The sequence below is a fragment of the Antechinus flavipes genome, chromosome 2 (genome assembly GCF_016432865.1).
Source record: "Antechinus flavipes isolate AdamAnt ecotype Samford, QLD, Australia chromosome 2, AdamAnt_v2, whole genome shotgun sequence".
In the NCBI taxonomy this organism is placed as follows: Eukaryota; Metazoa; Chordata; class Mammalia; order Dasyuromorphia; family Dasyuridae; genus Antechinus; species Antechinus flavipes.
Window position 1 is genome coordinate 36,271,660 of NC_067399.1, and position 21,671 is coordinate 36,293,330.

Sequence of the window (21,671 nt, forward strand, 5' to 3'; positions counted from 1 at the left end):
TATGTCCTGGGCAGGGCTCCCTGCGGCTCCCTTGGGCTCCAGATGCAAAAGAGCCCCAGGTGTGGGAGGAGCCTCCCCTCAGGGACCCCGGGAGCCCCAGGGAGTCCCCCTGGCTGAGCCTGGCTCTGGGGGAGGGGCCCCCTCTGCTCTGTCCCCAGGGGGAGACTCAGGACCAAGGGCAAGGTCACGTCTAGTGCCTCAGGATGATGGTGCAGCCGGTTCTGGACAAATGAAGGCAGTTTCTCTCCCTCCCCCAGGACTAGATTCCCCTTAACCCTGAGGGAGCTCCCAGCCCTGGGGAGGAGGCAGAGAGGGCCCGAGCTCCCAGCCTGGAGACCTGGGAGGTGCCTCCCTGATGCTGCTCCTGGACCTGCCCCACTGCCGCCCTCTGCTGGAGAAGGGGAGAACTCCCGGGGGCAGGGAGGGGTCTGGCTCAGACTGGACAGATCCTGGCCTGGGACCCCGGGAAAAGCCTGTGAGAGCCTGGCTCCTGGTCAATGGGCTTTGTCAGTCACCGGGGGATCCTGCCCTTGTCTGAGGCCTGTGGGGAAGAGCATTCGGTCTGTCCTTGTCCCCATTTCCCATCCTGACACGCCCTGGAGGCTCTGACAGTTTCTAGAAATGAGGCTCTGGGCAAAGAGGGCTCAGGGGGAGGCTCTGATGGGAGCGTAACTAGCTCAGAAACAGGGACCAGAAGCCTGGGCCGCCATTCCCTTCTACCCTGGGGAACTGCAACAGCCCCTGTCTGATCCCCTGCCTCCAGGCTCTCCTCTCGCCACTCAATCTATAGTGAACAAACACAGGAAAAAAACATTCGTGTCATACTCGGGTTAAAAAAACCATTTTTCTAATTAAAGATAAAAAGAATTTTTAATGTTTTGTTTAATTAAATTTGAAACTCTCACTCTCCCTCTTCTCCTCCCCACCCCCCATGGAGAACACAAGTAATTTGATTTAGGTTATACATGAGCAATAATGCTAAACATGTTTCAAGAATAATCATATTGTGAAAGGAAACATTGACAGAAAAAGGAAAAGAAAGTAAAATATTATGCTTTTATCTACGTTCAGAAATCTCAGCTAAAAAACAAAATGCTAAATGCTGGGGAAAGGAATGGAAAATAAGAAACAGTGTGTAGTATAGGTCTTCCTAATTTAAAGGGAAATGCAAAACATTATCTTTTCTATTATTATTATAATAAAGCTAGTATTTGTTGATTGTCTTAAAGTTTGCAGAGTACATTAAAATTTTATCTCCTTTTTTCATTATAATTTTGGTGGGAGCCATTAACTATTAACTAGTATCATTGATATCATTAATATATTCATGGGGATTCATAAAGGAATTATACCCATTTTATAGATAAATAAACTTAGACATAGAGTAAGTGACATGGTGAGGGCTTCACCTCTACTAAATGTCTGAAGCATTATTTAAACTCAGATCCTCCTGAATCCAGGTCCAGGCTCCATTCATTGCATCACCAATTATATGTCAATATGTCAATTAGTATTGATATCCGTTTCGCTAGATCTGGTTTGCTGTGATTAGCTCCCAATGACAAAGTTCCCCCCATGAAACTTAGCATCTTCCCTATAGCATCTAGTCCTAGAGAGCTGCCTTTAGCCCTCACATAGCAATGAATCATAGAAAAGTACATATTATTCATTTCACTTAAACTACATTTAAAATCCAGGGGCTCCATTACACCCTGGGAGGGTGGGGGAGGGGAGAGACTTTTCAGAAGCCCCATTAAGATAGAAAAGCCTCACATTCCCACTGTCTCACTCAGGGCTCAGAACCCCCTTTCTACTGGGCTTCAGGAGCCAAGGTGATCTCTCCCGTTTAGATCATCAGGTTATAAGGGCTCCCTTCTCAAGGTAAGAAACAACAGAAAACTGGGTGGGTTTGTCAAGAATCTAGTTTGAGGCTCAAGTTCCCACAATTTCCTCCATCCCGGAGGTGAAACAGCTCAGGCCCGGCACAAGCTGGCAGATCTCGGGGGGCACAGTCATGGGCTGCAGTAGATGCACTTCGAAGTCTGTGGGAAAGAGCAGTCGCGTCCCCTCGTTACAGCAAATATAAGGGAAAGCTGCTTCTTGGGGACCTCAGTGACTTCCACAAAGGGAAAGTAGCTCAGCATTAAGTTTATGTCACTGGCTTCCTGGCTCATTGGGACAATAGTCAGGCCATAAGGATCTGTGACAGTCCCAGAAATGGGCTCTCGTTCTGCCTGCTCACACTCACACACACACACATACACATAGACACTCACACACACACACACATACACATAGACACTCACACACACACATACACATAGACACTCACACACACACATACACATAGACACTCACACACACACACATACACATAGACACTCACACACACACACACATACACATAGACACTCACACACACACATACACATAGACACTCACACACACACATACACATAGACACTCACACACACACATACACATAGACACTCACACACACACACACATACACATAGACACTCACACACACACATACACATAGACACTCACACACACACATACACATAGACACTCACACACACACATACACATAGACACTCACACACACACATACACATAGACACTCACACACACACATACACATAGACACTCACACACACACATACACATAGACACTCACACACACACATACACATAGACACTCACACACACACACATACACATAGACACTCACACACACACATACACATAGACACTCACACACACACATACACATAGACACTCACACACACACACATACACATAGACACTCACACACACACATACACATAGACACTCACACACACACACATACACATAGACACTCACACACACACACATACACATAGACACTCACACACACACACATACACATAGACACTCACACACACACACTCACACACACACACATACACATAGACACTCACACACACACATACACATAGACACTCACACACACACATACACATAGACACTCACACACACACATACACATAGACACTCACACACACACATACACATAGACACTCACACACACACATACACATAGACACTCACACACACACACATACACATAGACACTCACACACACACATACACATAGACACTCACACACACACACTCACACACACACATACACATAGACACTCACACACACACACTCACACACACACACACACATACACATAGACACTCACACACACACACACATACACATAGACACTCACACACACACATACACATAGACACTCACACACACACACACACACACATACACATAGACACTCACACACACACATACACATAGACACTCACACACACACATACACATAGACACTCACACACACACACACACATACACATAGACACTCACACACACACATACACATAGACACTCACACACACACATACACATAGACACTCACACACACACATACACATAGACACTCACACACACACATACACATAGACACTCACACACACACATACACATAGACACTCACACACACACATACACATAGACACTCACACACACACACATACACATAGACACTCACACACACACATACACATAGACACTCACACACACACATACACATAGACACTCACACACACACATACACATAGACACTCACACACACACACACTCACACACACACACATACACATAGACACTCACACACACACATACACATAGACACTCACACACACACATACACATAGACACTCACACACACACATACACATAGACACTCACACACACACATACACATAGACACTCACACACACACATACACATAGACACTCACACACACACATACACATAGACACTCACACACACACACACTCACACACACACATACACATAGACACTCACACACACACACACATACACATAGACACTCACACACACACATACACATAGACACTCACACACACACACTCACACACACACACATACACATAGACACTCACACACACACACATACACATAGACACTCACACACACACACACACATACACATAGACACTCACACACACACACACATACACATAGACACTCACACACACACATACACATAGACACTCACACACACACATACACATAGACACTCACACACACACATACACATAGACACTCACACACACACATACACATAGACACTCACACACACACATACACATAGACACTCACACTCACACACACTCACACACACACATACACATAGACACTCACACACACACATACACATCGACACTCACACTCACACACACATACACATAGACACTCACACTCACACACACATACACATAGACACTCACACACACATACACATAGACACTCACACTCACACACACATACACATCGACACTCACACTCACACACACACACACTCACACACACAAACACATAGACACACACACATACACATCGACACTCACACTCACACACACTCACACACACAAACACATAGACACACACACATACACATAGACACACACACATACACATAGACACACACACATACACATAGACACTCACACACACATACACATAGACACTCACACTCACACACACATACACATAGACACTCACACTCACACACACACACACTCACACACACAAACACACAAACACATAGACACACACACATACACATAGACACACACACATACACATCGACACTCACACTCACACACACTCACACACACATACACATAGACACTCACACACACACACATACACATAGACACTCACACACACTCACACACACTCACACACACACATACACATAGACACTCACACACACACACACTCACACACACAAACACACAAACACATAGACACACACACATACACATAGACACTCACACTCACACACACACATACACATAGACACTCACACACACACATACACATAGACACTCACACACACACACATACACATAGACACTCACACACACACACATACACATAGACACTCACACACACACACACACATACACATCGACACTCACACTCACACACACACATACACATAGACACTCACACACACACACACATACACATAGACACTCACACACACACACATACACATAGACACTCACACACACACACATACACATAGACACTCACACACACACACACTCACACACACACACATACACATAGACACTCACACACACATACACATAGACACTCACACACACACACACACTCACACACACTCACACACACAAACACACAAACACATAGACACACACACATACACATAGACACTCACACTCACACACACACATACACATAGACACTCACACACACACATACACATAGACACTCACACACACACACACACATACACATCGACACTCACACTCACACACACACATACACATAGACACTCACACACACACACACACATACACATCGACACTCACACTCACACACACACATACACATAGACACTCACACACACACACACATACACATCGACACTCACACTCACACACACACATACACATAGACACTCACACACACACACACACATACACATAGACACTCACACTCACACACATACACATAGACACTCACACACACTCACACACACACACACATACACATCGACACTCACACTCACACACACACATACACATAGACACTCACACACACACACATACACATAGACACTCACACACACACACACTCACACACACACACATACACATAGACACTCACACACACATACACATAGACACTCACACACACACACACACTCACACACACTCACACACACAAACACACAAACACATAGACACACACACATACACATAGACACTCACACTCACACACACACATACACATAGACACTCACACACACACATACACATAGACACTCACACACACACACACACATACACATCGACACTCACACTCACACACACACATACACATAGACACTCACACACACACACACACATACACATAGACACTCACACACACACATACACATAGACACTCACACACACACACACTCACACACACACATACACATAGACACTCACACACACACACATACACATAGACACTCACACACACACACACACATACACATCGACACTCACACTCACACACACACATACACATAGACACTCACACTCACACACATACACATACACATAGACACACACACACACTCACACACACACATACACATAGACACACACACTCACACACACACATACACATAGACACACACACATACACATAGACACTCACACTCACACACACACATACACATAGACACACACACTCACACACACACACATACACATAGACACACACACACACACATACACATCGACACTCACACACACACACACAAACACACAAACACATAGACACACACACATACACATAGACACTCACACTCACACACACACATACACATAGACACTCACACACACACACATACACATAGACACTCACACACACACACACACATACACATCGACACTCACACTCACACACACACATACACATAGACACTCACACTCACACACATACACATACACATAGACACACACACACACTCACACACACACATACACATAGACACACACACTCACACACACACATACACATAGACACACACACATACACATAGACACACACACTCACACACACACACATACACATAGACACACACACTCACACACACACACACACTCACACACATACACATACACATAGACACACACACTCACACACACACACATACACATAGACACTCACACACACACACATACACATAGACACTCACACACACACACACACATACACATCGACACTCACACTCACACACACACATACACATAGACACTCACACTCACACACACACATACACATAGACACACACACACACACTCACACACACACATACACATCGACACTCACACTCACACACACACATACACATCGACACTCACACACACACACATACACATAGACACTCACACACACACACACTCACACACACACACATACACATAGACACTCACACACACACACACACATACACATAGACACTCACACACACACATACACATAGACACTCACACACACACACATACACATCGACAGTCACACTCACACACACACATACACATAGACACTCACACACACACACACATACACATAGACACTCACACACACACACATACACATAGACACTCACACACACACACACACATACACATCGACACTCACACTCACACACACACATACACATCGACACTCACACACACACACACATACACATCGACACTCACACTCACACACACACATACACATAGACACTCACACTCACACACACACATACACATAGACACACACACACACTCACACACACACATACACATCGACACTCACACACACACACACATACACATCGACACTCACACTCACACACACACATACACATAGACACTCACACTCACACACACACACATACACATAGACACTCACACACACACATACACATAGACACTCACACACACACACATACACATAGACACTCACACACACACACACACATACACATAGACACTCACACACACACACACACATACACATAGACACTCACACTCACACACACACACACATACACATAGACACTCACACTCACACACACACACATACACATAGACACTCACACACACACACATACACATAGACACTCACACACACACACACATACACATAGACACTCACACACACACACATACACATAGACACTCACACACACACACACACACATACACATAGACACTCACACACACACACACACACATACACATAGACACTCACACACACACACACATACACATCGACACTCACACTCACACACACACATACACATAGACACTCACACTCACACACACACACACACACACACACACACTCACACACACACACACACACATACACATCGACACTCACACTCACACACACACATACACATCGACACTCACACACACACACATACACATAGACACACACACACACTCACACACACACATACACATCGACAGTCACACTCACACACACACATACACATAGACACTCACACACACACACACATACACATAGACACTCACACACACACACATACACATAGACACTCACACACACACACATACACATAGACACTCACACACACACACACTCACACACACACACATACACATAGACACACACACACACATACACATAGACACTCACACACACACACACACTCACACACACTCACACACACAAACACACAAACACATAGACACTCACACACACACACACACTCACACACACTCACACACACAAACACACAAACACATAGACACACACACACATACACATAGACACTCACACTCACACACACACATACACATAGACACTCACACACACACATACACATAGACACTCACACACACACACATACACATAGACACTCACACACACACACACACATACACATCGACACTCACACTCACACACACACATACACATCGACACTCACACTCACACACACACATACACATAGACACTCACACTCACACACACACACATACACATAGACACTCACACACACACACTCACACACACACATACACATCGACACTCACACTCACACACACACATACACATCGACACTCACACTCACACACACACATACACATAGACACTCACACTCACACACACACACATACACATAGACACTCACACACACACACACATACACATCGACACTCACACTCACACACACACATACACATAGACACTCACACTCACACACACACATACACATAGACACACACACACACTCACACACACACATACACATCGACACTCACACTCACACACACACATACACATCGACACTCACACTCACACACACACATACACATAGACACTCACACTCACACACACACACATACACATAGACACTCACACACACACATACACATAGACACTCACACACACACACATACACATAGACACTCACACACACACACACACATACACATAGACACTCACACACACACACACACATACACATAGACACTCACACTCACACACACACACACATACACATAGACACTCACACTCACACACACACACATACACATAGACACTCACACACACACACATACACATAGACACTCACACACACACACACATACACATAGACACTCACACACACACACATACACATAGACACTCACACACACACACACACACATACACATAGACACTCACACACACACACACATACACATCGACACTCACACTCACACACACACATACACATAGACACTCACACTCACACACACACATACACATAGACACACACACACACACTCACACACACACATACACATCGACACTCACACTCACACACACACATACACATCGACACTCACACTCACACACACACACATAGACACTCACACACACTCACACACACACATACACATCGACACTCACACTCACACACACACACATACACATAGACACTCACACACACACACACATACACATAGACACTCACACACACACATACACATAGACACTCACACACACACACATACACATAGACACTCACACACACACACACTCACACACACACACATACACATAGACACTCACACACACATACACATAGACACTCACACACACACATACACATCGACACTCACACTCACACACACACATACACATAGACACTCACACACACACACACATACACATAGACACTCACACACACACACATACACATAGACACTCACACACACACACATACACATAGACACTCACACACACACACACTCACACACACACACATACACATAGACACTCACACACACATACACATAGACACTCACACACACACACACTCACACACACTCACACACACAAACACACAAACACATAGACACTCACACACACACACACACTCACACACACACACACACTCACACACACAAACACATAGACACACACACATACACATAGACACTCACACTCACACACACACATACACATAGACACTCACACACACACACACATACACATAGACACTCACACACACACACATACACATAGACACTCACACACACACACACACATACACATCGACACTCACACTCACACACACACATACACATAGACACTCACACACACACACACACACACACACACTCACACACACACACACTCACACACACACATACACACACTCACACACACACACATACACATCGACACTCACACTCACACACACACATACACATAGACACTCACACTCACACACACACACATACACATAGACACACACACACACTCACACACACACATACACATAGACACACACACTCACACACACACATACACATAGACACACACACATACACATAGACACTCACACTCACACACACACATACACATAGACACACACACTCACACACACACACATACACATAGACACACACACTCACACACACACACACACTCACACACACACACATACACATAGACACACACACTCACACACACACACATACACATAGACACTCACACACACACATACACATAGACACTCACACACACACACACACATACACATAGACACTCACACTCACACACACACACATACACATAGACACACACACACACACACACTCACACATACACACATACACATAGACACACACACACACACACACACACACACACACACACACTAAAAGGTTGGATCCTCCAGAGTGGTTTATTTCCTAGTCCGAGCACTAATTAAACACACACCAGGACATGCATGACGGCCGCTTCATCTTTAGAATTCTCCAGAAGACAAGGAAAATACCTCTGGAGAGTGTAGGACGAGCCCAAGCTTTTTTTTTTTAATCTGACCTTGTTTCCTCTAAAACTGGAAAAAGGGTTTTCCTATATCGCTGCCCTTGGAAGGAGAAGGCACAAATGCAGGACTTCCCTTGTAGAGTGAATCACTTCTAGCGGATCAGAAACGGTTCCTCGACTCGATGTTTTCTCCCTAAATGCCCCAGATCACATGTCCAAGTACTAGCTAAGGACAGAAGCTTGTGAAGCTACAAATGTCAGGCTGGATGGGCTTCCATAAGGAAGTACGGCTGGAGCTGTAGCGGGCTGCGCCCAGCTAAGGCCTCTGTGAGCAAACAGCAAGGATTTCTCTGTCCTGCTGCCTCTGAGAAAGCGGCTGTTCCCCCCAAGCTGAAGCAACGGAACTGCCCTGGGAAGGTTTGGTTTGGAGAACTGGAACCCAGTGGGACCCTTCTATCACCCTACAGACAATAAGCATCTGCGGCATCCTCTGCCTTTAGGCTGCTGGTAGGGAGAGGGCTGAACCTCTTGAGTCGATGCACTGAGGTCAGGACAGCCGAGCACTTGAGGCTAACAACGGATTGGACAATACTCTATTATCATGTGCTTGGAAAATGGCCCCTCCCACTATCCTGTGCTGGCTCGATGACTGATGTATACAGAGGCTTGTAGGAGGGACCAGGGGGTGGAGTAAGACTAGCCAGAGTCACAGACAAGGGAGGAGGAGATTGCGGAGATTCTGCTTCCCTCTAATTCAATCCTACCTCTAAAGAGCAAGAATAAAGACTAAGGACTTTTGCTTATCCTGACTCGGGCTGATTCTGAGGTGTCCAGGGGGCTAACGCGGCCATCACACTGGTAGGGAGAGGAAAATCTGTCCCAGACCCACAGCCGCTCACGTGTGAGCCCAGACTTGGGGTTGATAACCCTAGAAATTTAAGCAACTGTACCTATTTGTAATGTTCTCTCTAAATAAAATAAAAATTTAAAAAGATAAAAAAAAAATAAAATAAAATAAGATAAATAAAAAAGGAGATTTCCCTTTCACCAGAATCACAAGTAGATGAGAGGGAGGGGATGACTTTGGGCTCCATATCAAAGGACAAATATCTAGGGAATATGCTCCTTTCCGGGGTAAATAATGATATGTAATACCATGAAGTTCCCATAAATTTTATGGGCCTGCCTTTTTTTTTTAGTCCATCAAATTTTATTACGCAAATTAATACAAGATAGTACAATAAAACTTTCAAAAATCACAATTTGTATTTGAAAAACAAAGATAATTTTATCATTCAATAGAAATTAGGCCATCAAATAATAAAGTGAAAGCACATGTACAATCTCCCTGCTACTAGATATGAAATTCTCAACCAGGCTCTATTTGCACTAATGCCATTAATATTTTCCCTTCCTTTTTTTTTAAATAACTTTTTATTGACAGAACCCATGCCAGCGTGATTTTTTACAGCATTATCCCTTGCACTCACTTCTGTTCCGATTTTTCCTCTCCCTCGCTTCCTTCACTCCTCCCCTAGATGGCAAGCAGTCCTATACATGTTAAATATGTCACAGTATATCCTAGATACAATATATGTGTGCAGAACCGAACAGTTCTCTTGTTGCACAGGGAGAATTGGATTCAGAAGGTATAAATAATCCGGGAAGAAAAACAAAAATGCAAGCAGTTTATATTCATTTCCCAGTGTTCTTTCTTTGGGTGTAGCTACTTCTATCCATTCTTGATCAATTGAAATGGAATTAGCTCTCTTTATCGAAGAGATCAACTTCCATCAGAATACATCCTCAAACAGTAATCATTGTTGAGGTATATAATGATCTCCTGGTTCTGCTCGTTTCACTTAGCATCAGTTCATGTAGGTCTCTCCAGTCCTCTCTGTATTCATCCTGCTGGTCATTTCTTACTGAATAATAAAATTCCATAACATTCATATACCACAATTTACCCAGCTATTCTCCAATTGAGGGGCATCCATTCATTTTCCAGCTTCTAGCCACTACAAACAGGGCTGCCACAAACATTTTGGCACATACAGGTCCCTTTCCCTTCTTTAGTATCTCTTTGGGGTATAAGCCCAGTAGAAACACTGCTGGATCAAAGGGTATGCACAGTTTGATAACTTTTTGAGCATAGTTCCAAACTGCTCTCCAGAATGGCTGGATGTGTTCACAACTCCACCAACAATCTATCAGTGTCCCAGTTTTCCTGCATCCCCTCCAACATTCCGCATTATCTTTCCCTGTCATTCCAGCCAATCTGACAAGTGTGTAGTGGTATCTCAGAGTTGTCTTAATTTGCATTTCTCTGATTAATAATGATTTGGAGCATCTTTTCATATGTGGGCCCGCCTTCTACCAGAAAGATTGCTATCTTGCCCTCTCCAAAAAAAAAAAAAAAAAAAAGCCTCTCTTTGCAGAGAGAGGCTGAAATAGTGTCTTGATGAACAAATGAAGGAGGCAGTAATTCCATTGAAAAGGATAATGATTCAGCATCATTTGATCTGATTTTTTTCAGAGAAAACAATTAAGAGGGAACCTGCTGACAATGTGTGGTTCGGCTCCCACCTCCCCTAAGGGATCTCAGCCTTCTTGAGGAGTTGGGGCGGTGAGAAGATTGTGGAGATTGAAGCAGAGAGACCCCAGGGGGCAAACTACACAGCAAGTCGTTTATCTGGTCCCACGGGCTCAGAGTTGCTTTTGTTACATTATAAAAACAGGAAAGTCCTTGAAATAAACGGACTCCATTTCCCCACCATCCTCGGGGTCTCCCTCATCAAGTCTCCTCTAGGAAGGTATATTTTAATCACACCCTTGTGGGGGCTCTAGAAAGCAGGACACAACAGCTGTGCTGGTTCCTACTGGTACCAGGTTCTCCACTTGTCAATATTGGACCTGACACTGACACTGGTGGGGACGCTTTGTCCTGGGGATGCAGACAGGGAGACTGCATCATCCCATGCCCTGCACAGGATTCTCGATGTGGGAAACATGACCAAAAAGTCAGGGAAATAAAATTTGTGAAGAACTGCACACAGTACAGAGAATGTCAGGCAAGATCACCCTTCCCTGAGAGTGGGTACTGTGTGGGAGGTGTCAACCCCAGTAAATATAGGGGAAAATCATACATAAACACCATCTTTCTTGAATGTACTTCTAGGTAAGGAAGCTTCTTGGTTCTGCTCAGCAGTATCTGCCTTTAGGCTGTCTAGTTCTAGGAGATGGGATTCTGGGACCAGGAAGCTGATGTTCAGCTGATGAAAACCAGCTTGGCTGCAAGAGCCTCAGCCCCCGATGCTCCTTTCAGCCTCTTATTGGGATGGGAACATTGGAGTTCTAATTCCTGCTTCCTGACTCTTGCTTCCTCCTTCAGTCTTGCTCATTCCTTCTTCCTTAGGAGGCAATTTAGAAGAGACCTCCATTTTTTTGGAACAATACTTACCAGTAGTTCTCCCACCCTAACTTCAGAAAATATCTATGTTTCCAATGGTAGACAGGTTCAAGCCCTAAGGGTCTCTGGTCATTTCACTGGAACACAGATCTGACCTTAGAACTCTCTTAAACAGTGACTGACACAAGGAAAGTGATTAATCAATGTTTACTGACAGACTGACTGGTGAAATTAATGGTTTCTCTTTACCTTTAAGGATAAATACAAACCACTCTATCATTTAAAGCCTTTACCATCTAGCTCCTCATTTCTATCCAGATTAATTGCACAATGCAGCCTGTATTCTATAATCCAAAATAAGTAGCTGTCTTACTCTCTACCACAGATGCCATTTCATCTCCTGACTCCGGACCTTTACCCGGTTTGGGCCCATTCCTGAAATGTACAACACAAATGGCTGTATGAATCCCCAGCATTCTCTAAATCTGAGCTCCAGCATCTGCTTTTAGAGGAGAGCTGCTTCCCTGACTGTCCGTGTCCCAGTTTCCCTAAAAACTAAAATTGCCTTTGTACGGACATTACTGCGCTTATTCTAGCACTTTTGTTTCATGTAAGAAAGTTCTGACATATTAGAACATTCATTGAAAGGAACTGGATTTAGTGCTTATTTATACTTCCTGTAATCCCACTCCTGGGACTGGGAGCATGAGGTTACAGGAAAGAGTCTGGGAACGTTCTGAGGAGAGGTTACATCTCAGAGCTGAGCCGATCCCCTCTTCTTTCCAGTGACAAAGGCTGACCAGAAAGTCTCTGGGTGGCAGTGAAGCCATGTGGGGGCCCTTGGTCCTGAAGGCAAAGGACGGGGCCTTGGGCTTTCATACCACCAGGAGATCCCTTGGGGCAGAGAATCCAGGCAGGGACCCCAGCAGGGACAGCAGTGAGGGTCCCGGGCCTGCCCCCTACTCTCCTGGGAATTCGCCCAAGGCCTGATGGGAAATACACTCCACTCACACCCACGAGCCTGAGAGCCAGTGAGGGCCTGGTCCTGGAGATTCAGAAAATAATGAGGCTCCTACTAGGGGTGACTGGTCTGTATCATGGCAGTCCCAGGGACAGTGAGAGGATGCAGCGCTGGGCCTGGAATCCCCAAGAATTGTGTTCCTAACTTCAACTCTAACCCTAGACACTTAGTAGCCATGAGGCCCTGAACAAGTCACTGAATCCTGTTTCCATCAGTTTCCTTATTTGTGAGTGAGCTGGAGGAAGAAAAGGCAAAACCCTCTGGTATCCTGCTAGAAAACCTCCAGTGGGGTCACAGAGACTCAGACTTAGTGAAGAACAACAACAAGTTTCTGTCATTGCTACAGAGATCTAGAGCAAAGCTCCTCAACAGGACCCTGGGCTCCCCACAAAGGAAACTTCAAAGATACTAAGGGACCTGAAATGTCAGCATTTCCCTTAGGGACTTTCTCTCGGTTTCCCAGGGGCTGTGCTGCCTCCCCTCGGCCTTGGCTGTGCAGACAGGGCTTGTGATCACAAGTTAGAAAGGAGGGGACCCGGGGGACCAGAAAGGGGAAGCCCTGGGAGGTGTGAGCCTGCCCAGAGAGCAGGGGCTGCTCTGCCCTGGGGACCCCGAGGAGGCACCTGCTGCTCTGAGCTGAGTCCCCTGGACGCACTGGGGAGGTTTTTGTTCGGGCCTGAAGCACTGTGGGAGAGGAGTATACCTTGACTGCTGACAGTAATAATGTGCAGCATCCTCAGGCTCCAGGCTGCTGATGGTGAGAGTGAAATCTGTCCCAGACCCACGGCCACTGAACCGGGCAGGGACCCCGGATGCCAGGTTGTTAGCACCATAGATGAGGAGCCTGGGGGCCTGTCCAGGTTTCTGCTGGTACCAGTTCAAGAAGTTAATCCCAGAAGTAGTAACACTCTGACTGGCCTTGCAGCTGATGGTGACTGTCTCTCCTGGAGATGCGGACAAGGAAGCTGGAGACTGAGTCAGCACAATGGCTCCCTGGGAATCTGGGGAAGCAACAGAATTAGAGGAAGACAGAACTGGGAATGTCCGAGTAAAAGAACACGAATGAGAAAAGTTTGTGGAGACCCTAGAAATCCCAAATGACCGACAAGTGGTTGTATTGGGCGCCAACATGAGACAGAAACCACCTTTTCCACAGACCGCACAAGGTTTACAATCAGGGCTTTGGTCACGTTTGCCAGCCCCCATCTGCCCGTCTTGTGCCCCAGCCTGTGCCCCCATTGTACCAAGGAGCCGTCGCTTTTACATCCCTGAAAACCTGGGACCTTCCCACCCCTTCCCTGCCCTCCTGGGCCTTACCCTGAGCCCAGAGCACCAGGAGCCAGAGCAGCTGCCATGGGGAGCTCATCCTGGCCTTCAGAGACTGAGCAGAGAGCAGCCAGAGCCCTGAGGGGCAGGAAGGAGGGAGGAAGCTTTTATGTCCTGGGCAGGGCTCCCTGCGGCTCCCTTGGGCTCCAGATGCAAAAGAGCCCCAGGTGTGGGAGGAGCCTCCCCTCAGGGACCCCGGGAGCCCCAGGGAGTCCCCCTGGCTGAGCCTGGCTCTGGGGGAGGGGCCCCCTCTGCTCTGTCCCCAGGGGGAGACTCAGGACCAAGGGCAAGGTCATGTCTAGTGCCTCAGGATGATGGTGCAGCCGGTTCTGGACAAATGAAGGCAGTTTCTCTCTCTCCCCCAGGACTAGATTCCTCTTAACCCTGAGGGAGCTCCCAGCCCTGGGGAGGAGGCAGAGAGGGCCCGAGCTCCCAGCCTGGAGACCTGGGAGGTGCCTCCCTGATGCTGCTCCTGGGCCTGCCCCACTGCCGCCCTCTGCTGGAGAAGGGGAGAACTCCCGGGGGCAGGGAGGGGGTCTGGCTCAGACTGGACACATCCTGGCCTGGGACCCTGGGAGCCTCATTCCCAGGGGAGGGGGTTTTCTCCGTCACTAGGTGACATCCCTGTGATCCTGCACATTGTGGAACAAGACGATGTCTCCTCCTGTCCCCCTTTTCCCCCTTTTCCAGACGCGCCCGGGGAGTGAGGACCCTCACTAGAATCCATCCCCTTCCCTGCCTGTGACTCTTTCTGGAAACCGGGACCTGGGTGAATCTCTGGCCACATCCGGGGCTTCGGAGGAGGGGATTCCCGGCTCAGAGACAAGGAAATGCTCCCTGCCGGCCGATAATCTCTCCTCTCCTGGGGCTGGGAGAGCCCCTGTCTGATCCTCCAGGCCCCAGTCTCTCCTCTCTCAGTCAATCCAAAGCAAGTGGATCCGTGAGAAATGATGACTAAGGTAAGTGTGAAGCAGAATGCTTGTCCTGGGGATACAAACGAGAAGCAGAAGCCATCAACCCCCTCAGGGGCTCTCATTCTAAGGGAGATTGTCATAGATAATAAAGCTGGTGAGAAGGGGGAGGAGGGAAGGGGGATGTCACTATCAGGGACTGAACGGCTCCAAGGTCTCATTGGATCATTGTAATTGTACTGGGAGGTAGGTGCCATTAGGGATAGAACTGATGGGAGCATTATCCCCATTTCACAGGTGAGGAGACTGAGGCAGTCAGAGCCAAAGTGACAGGGTCAGGATCGCACATCTCTTAGATTCTGAGTCAGAATTTGACCTCGGGTTTCCTGAATCCAGGCTCAGGCTCCTTCTTTGCATCCTCGAGGACATAGTGTTATGCCACAGTTCTCTTGAACTGTCCTGACTCAGTTTCCCTGTATGAGTTTCCCTTGTCTCAGTTTCCTTAACTGTTCTGTGTCAATCCCCTAAGCTGTAAATCCCACTCTGGCCCATTAAGACTGAGGACCATCTGTTTTAAGGTTATAAATTGTTAGCAAGATAAACAAGAGAGTAGACCTCCCAACTCTTTTCTGTCCTCAAGAATTTACACTATCCCTCTAAAATATTCCAAGATACCCCATGATATCTTTACTTCTGTGTATTCAGACACCCTGTCTCTGGGTTCTCCCCCATCCTGACAGCTTCTTACCCGTCCTTTGTTTCTAGAAGGTATTTAAGAAGTTGGGGTTCCCCCATTCATTGCTGGAGGCTGGATTCTTTGAGATGATAGTCTCCTCCAGCCCTGGGACCAACATGGATTCCTTGGTCCCAGTATATCTCTATCTCTGTCTGACTGGAAAATCTGAGACTAGAGTCCTGTCCAGTCAATTATACTCTCCCATTAATGAAATATTAAAAACTCTCTAATCTCTCTCCTGCCTCAGTTTCTCCAGCATTACAATGTCATAAAGGGGTAAAAAAAGATGCTGATTTCTCCCGATGAGATCAGGTAAGAGGAGCTCCCAGGGACAATCCCCGCCCATGCAATGGGGCACCTTCTCTCAGGTTGATTTTCCCGAGAAGTTTTCTTCACACTCAGGGGTCAAACAGGGGATCAGGAGCTCGGACATCGTTGGGCCGAAATCAGGCCTGACCCGGGTTCCTTGAGTCTCAGGTCACCTCTGCCTGCTCTCCACGGGGCCTCATATAGTTATGTGTGTGTGTACATGGACACGTGTGTATGGGTTACATGTATGTATGTGTCATTGCATGTGCTGCTCTCGCTGTTTCCCACCCCTGTGCCCTCTCTCTGTACTTCTGTGCCATCTGTGCCTCTGTCTGCCTCTGCTGGGAGAGGAAACGGGCACAGAGAGAGACTGAATGTTCCCCTGACTCAGAGCCCCCGATTCCCAGCCCTTCTTATCCATCAGTGTGGGGGAAGCTGGGAAAGAAGGAGACACCGGGCATCTTCTTGTATCCCCTGATCTTCATCACAGACGCCGACCTGCACATCAGTCACTTTCTTACTGCCTTGGAAGGAACTAAGGGGCCAGGTCTCACCCTCCTCTGTTGGGATGGAACTTTTTGAATGATCTACAAGTTACCTAGAAAAGCGGAACTCACCCTGACCCCATCGCTGCTCTTCAGCCCCTCCGCTTGTTCCTACCTTGAAAAAGTTAAAATAAATTCCTTCTCAGTCTCTTTGTCCGGGTTTTGCCTCATTAATCAGCGGGAAACCCCAAGTATTCTCCTTCCAAAAGGGAGATGAGGGAGGAGGGAGACTCCCTGAGCCTCTTTTCGGGAACCGGGCCTGAGCCCACCAGGGAGAGTTGGAGAAAGACTGTCAGCCTTGGGGGCCGGCCTGGCTAAGGGGCAGTTCTGCTGCTTTGTAGCTGGGTGATTGTGATCACGTGACTGAACCTCTCTAATCATAGGAAATAAAGAAATTTCAGAATCAGAAGGACTTGAAGAATGTGCAGAATCTCAGCCTCTTTCCAATATATTACAGAACCCACAGCATTTATTTCTTGATAAGAAGAACAAAAGCACCAGAAAAACTTTGTTCCTGAGGGACCAGATCAGCCTTCCCTCTTCCACAGGTCCCAGAGGGATATTCACTAATTCTGATCCCATCACCCTCTTGCACAAACATCCCCCAGATTTATTTTTGTGTCTGGGATAAAACACACAATCCTCCCCCGACCCTGATTCTTCTCCACAAGGCGGCTCCCTCAGCACTCCCCGGGCTCAGGCCACTTTCCCCAGCTCCGGGGCCTCTCTGCTCCAGCAAAGCCAGCCTGCTCAAGGCCCCTAGTAAGTCAGTTCTGAGGCAGCGATTTGGATTCCTTTCACTAAAGACATCCTCAACACGAAATTTTGCCCAGTGTTCATTCGCAATGAGAATTGATAAAGAGAACTGAAAGAGGAATAGCAGTCACAGACGCTCTTTTGTATTCTCCCAGGGTAACAGTAATAAAACATCAGAGCATGAAGCAATTGACAGAAACAGGATTTGCACATTTTATCTCAGCTCTGCAGAGAGCCTACAATTCCCTCAGAGTCTATAGAGAAAAGCCTGACTGGGGGCTGGGCCGGCCCTCCGGCTTGGTGGCCACCTTCTCCAGGTGCGGGAGCTCCAGGCTCCCCTGCTCCCAGTCAGCACGGCCTGAGGGAGCAGCGTCCCTGGCTTCTCCAATGTCAAGCCTGACCCCACGATTGAGAAATCCATCTGAGGATCACATTTCAATCTTTGCTCAGAAAAGAAAAAACTCAAACTCAGACCACCTGGTTTTATTGATCCCATGTCTGGGTAGTTTTTAATCTAAGATTTGGACGTAAGATCAAAAATACTCCCCTTCTTTTGGATTTATTTTCCATCTCTCCCACAAGTAAAGTGATCCACTTGACTCCTACTGGATGAATAGGATTTAGTCTCCCCTTTGTCTGTAGTCTGGGGGGAAGCCCTTCCTCAGAACTCAGGGGCTGAGCAGCCTGAGGGTTTTGTCCGGGGCTGCAGCTCTCTGGGAGAGAGACATCATCGTGTTACCAAGAGGAGTCATTGCCTGCAAACTCGGCCTCTCTAGTACTGATGAGGAAAGGGAAATCCGTCCCAGACCCCCTGCCACTGAGTGGGGCTGGGACCCCAGAAAGCACAGAAGACAATTCATTGCTCAGGAGTTTGGGAGACTGTCCTAGCTCCTGCTGCTCCCACATTCTAATACTGGAACCGGCATTGACACTGATGGGGACTCTGGGTCCTGGGGATACAGACGGGGAGACTGGATCATCACATGACCCGAATAGGATTCTTGATGTGGGCAACTTGATCAAAAAGTCAATGGAATAAATTTTGTGAAGAACTGCACACAGTACAGAGAATGTCAGGTAAGATCACCCTTCTCTGAGAGTGGGTACTGTGTGGGAGATGTCAACCCCAGGAAATATAGGGGAAAATCATACATAAACACCATCTTTCTTGAATGTACTTCTAGGTAAGGAAGCTTCTTGGTTCTGCTCAGCAGTATCTGCCTTTAGGCTGTCTAGTTCTAGGAGATGGGATTCTGGGACCAGGAAGCGGATGTTCAGCTGATGAAAACCAGCTTGGCTGCAAGAGCCTCAGCCCCAGCTGCTCATTTCAGCTGCTCATATTCTCTTATTGGGATGGGAACATTGGAGTTCTAATTCCTGCTTCCTGACTCTTGCTTCCTCCTTCAGTCTTGCTCATTCCTTCTTCCTTAGGAGGAAATTTAGAAGAGACCTCCATTTTTTTGGAACAATACTTAACAGCAGTTCTCCCACCCTAACTTCAGAAAATATCTATGTTTCCAATGATAGACAGGTTCAAGCCCTAAGGGTCTCTGGTCATTTCACTGGAACACAGATCTGACCTTAGAACTCTCTTAAACAGTGACTGACATATGGAAAGTGATTAATCAATGTTTACTGACAGACTGACTGAGGAAATTAATGGTTTCTCTTTACCTTTAAGGATAAATACAAACCACTCTATCATTTAAA

At 46.6% G+C, this 21,671-nt stretch overlaps 1 gene segment (V, D, J or C); it reads right to left on the bottom strand.

Annotated features, from left to right (window-relative positions):
* Positions 1–1,932: 1,932 nt before the first annotated feature.
* Positions 1,933–16,800, bottom strand: LOC127546360 (immunoglobulin kappa variable 3-11-like). The segment is given in 3 exon segments: positions 1,933–2,042; positions 16,002–16,379; positions 16,696–16,800. Coding segments are annotated over 3 exon segments (537 nt in total).
* Positions 16,801–21,671: the final 4,871 nt, after the last annotated feature.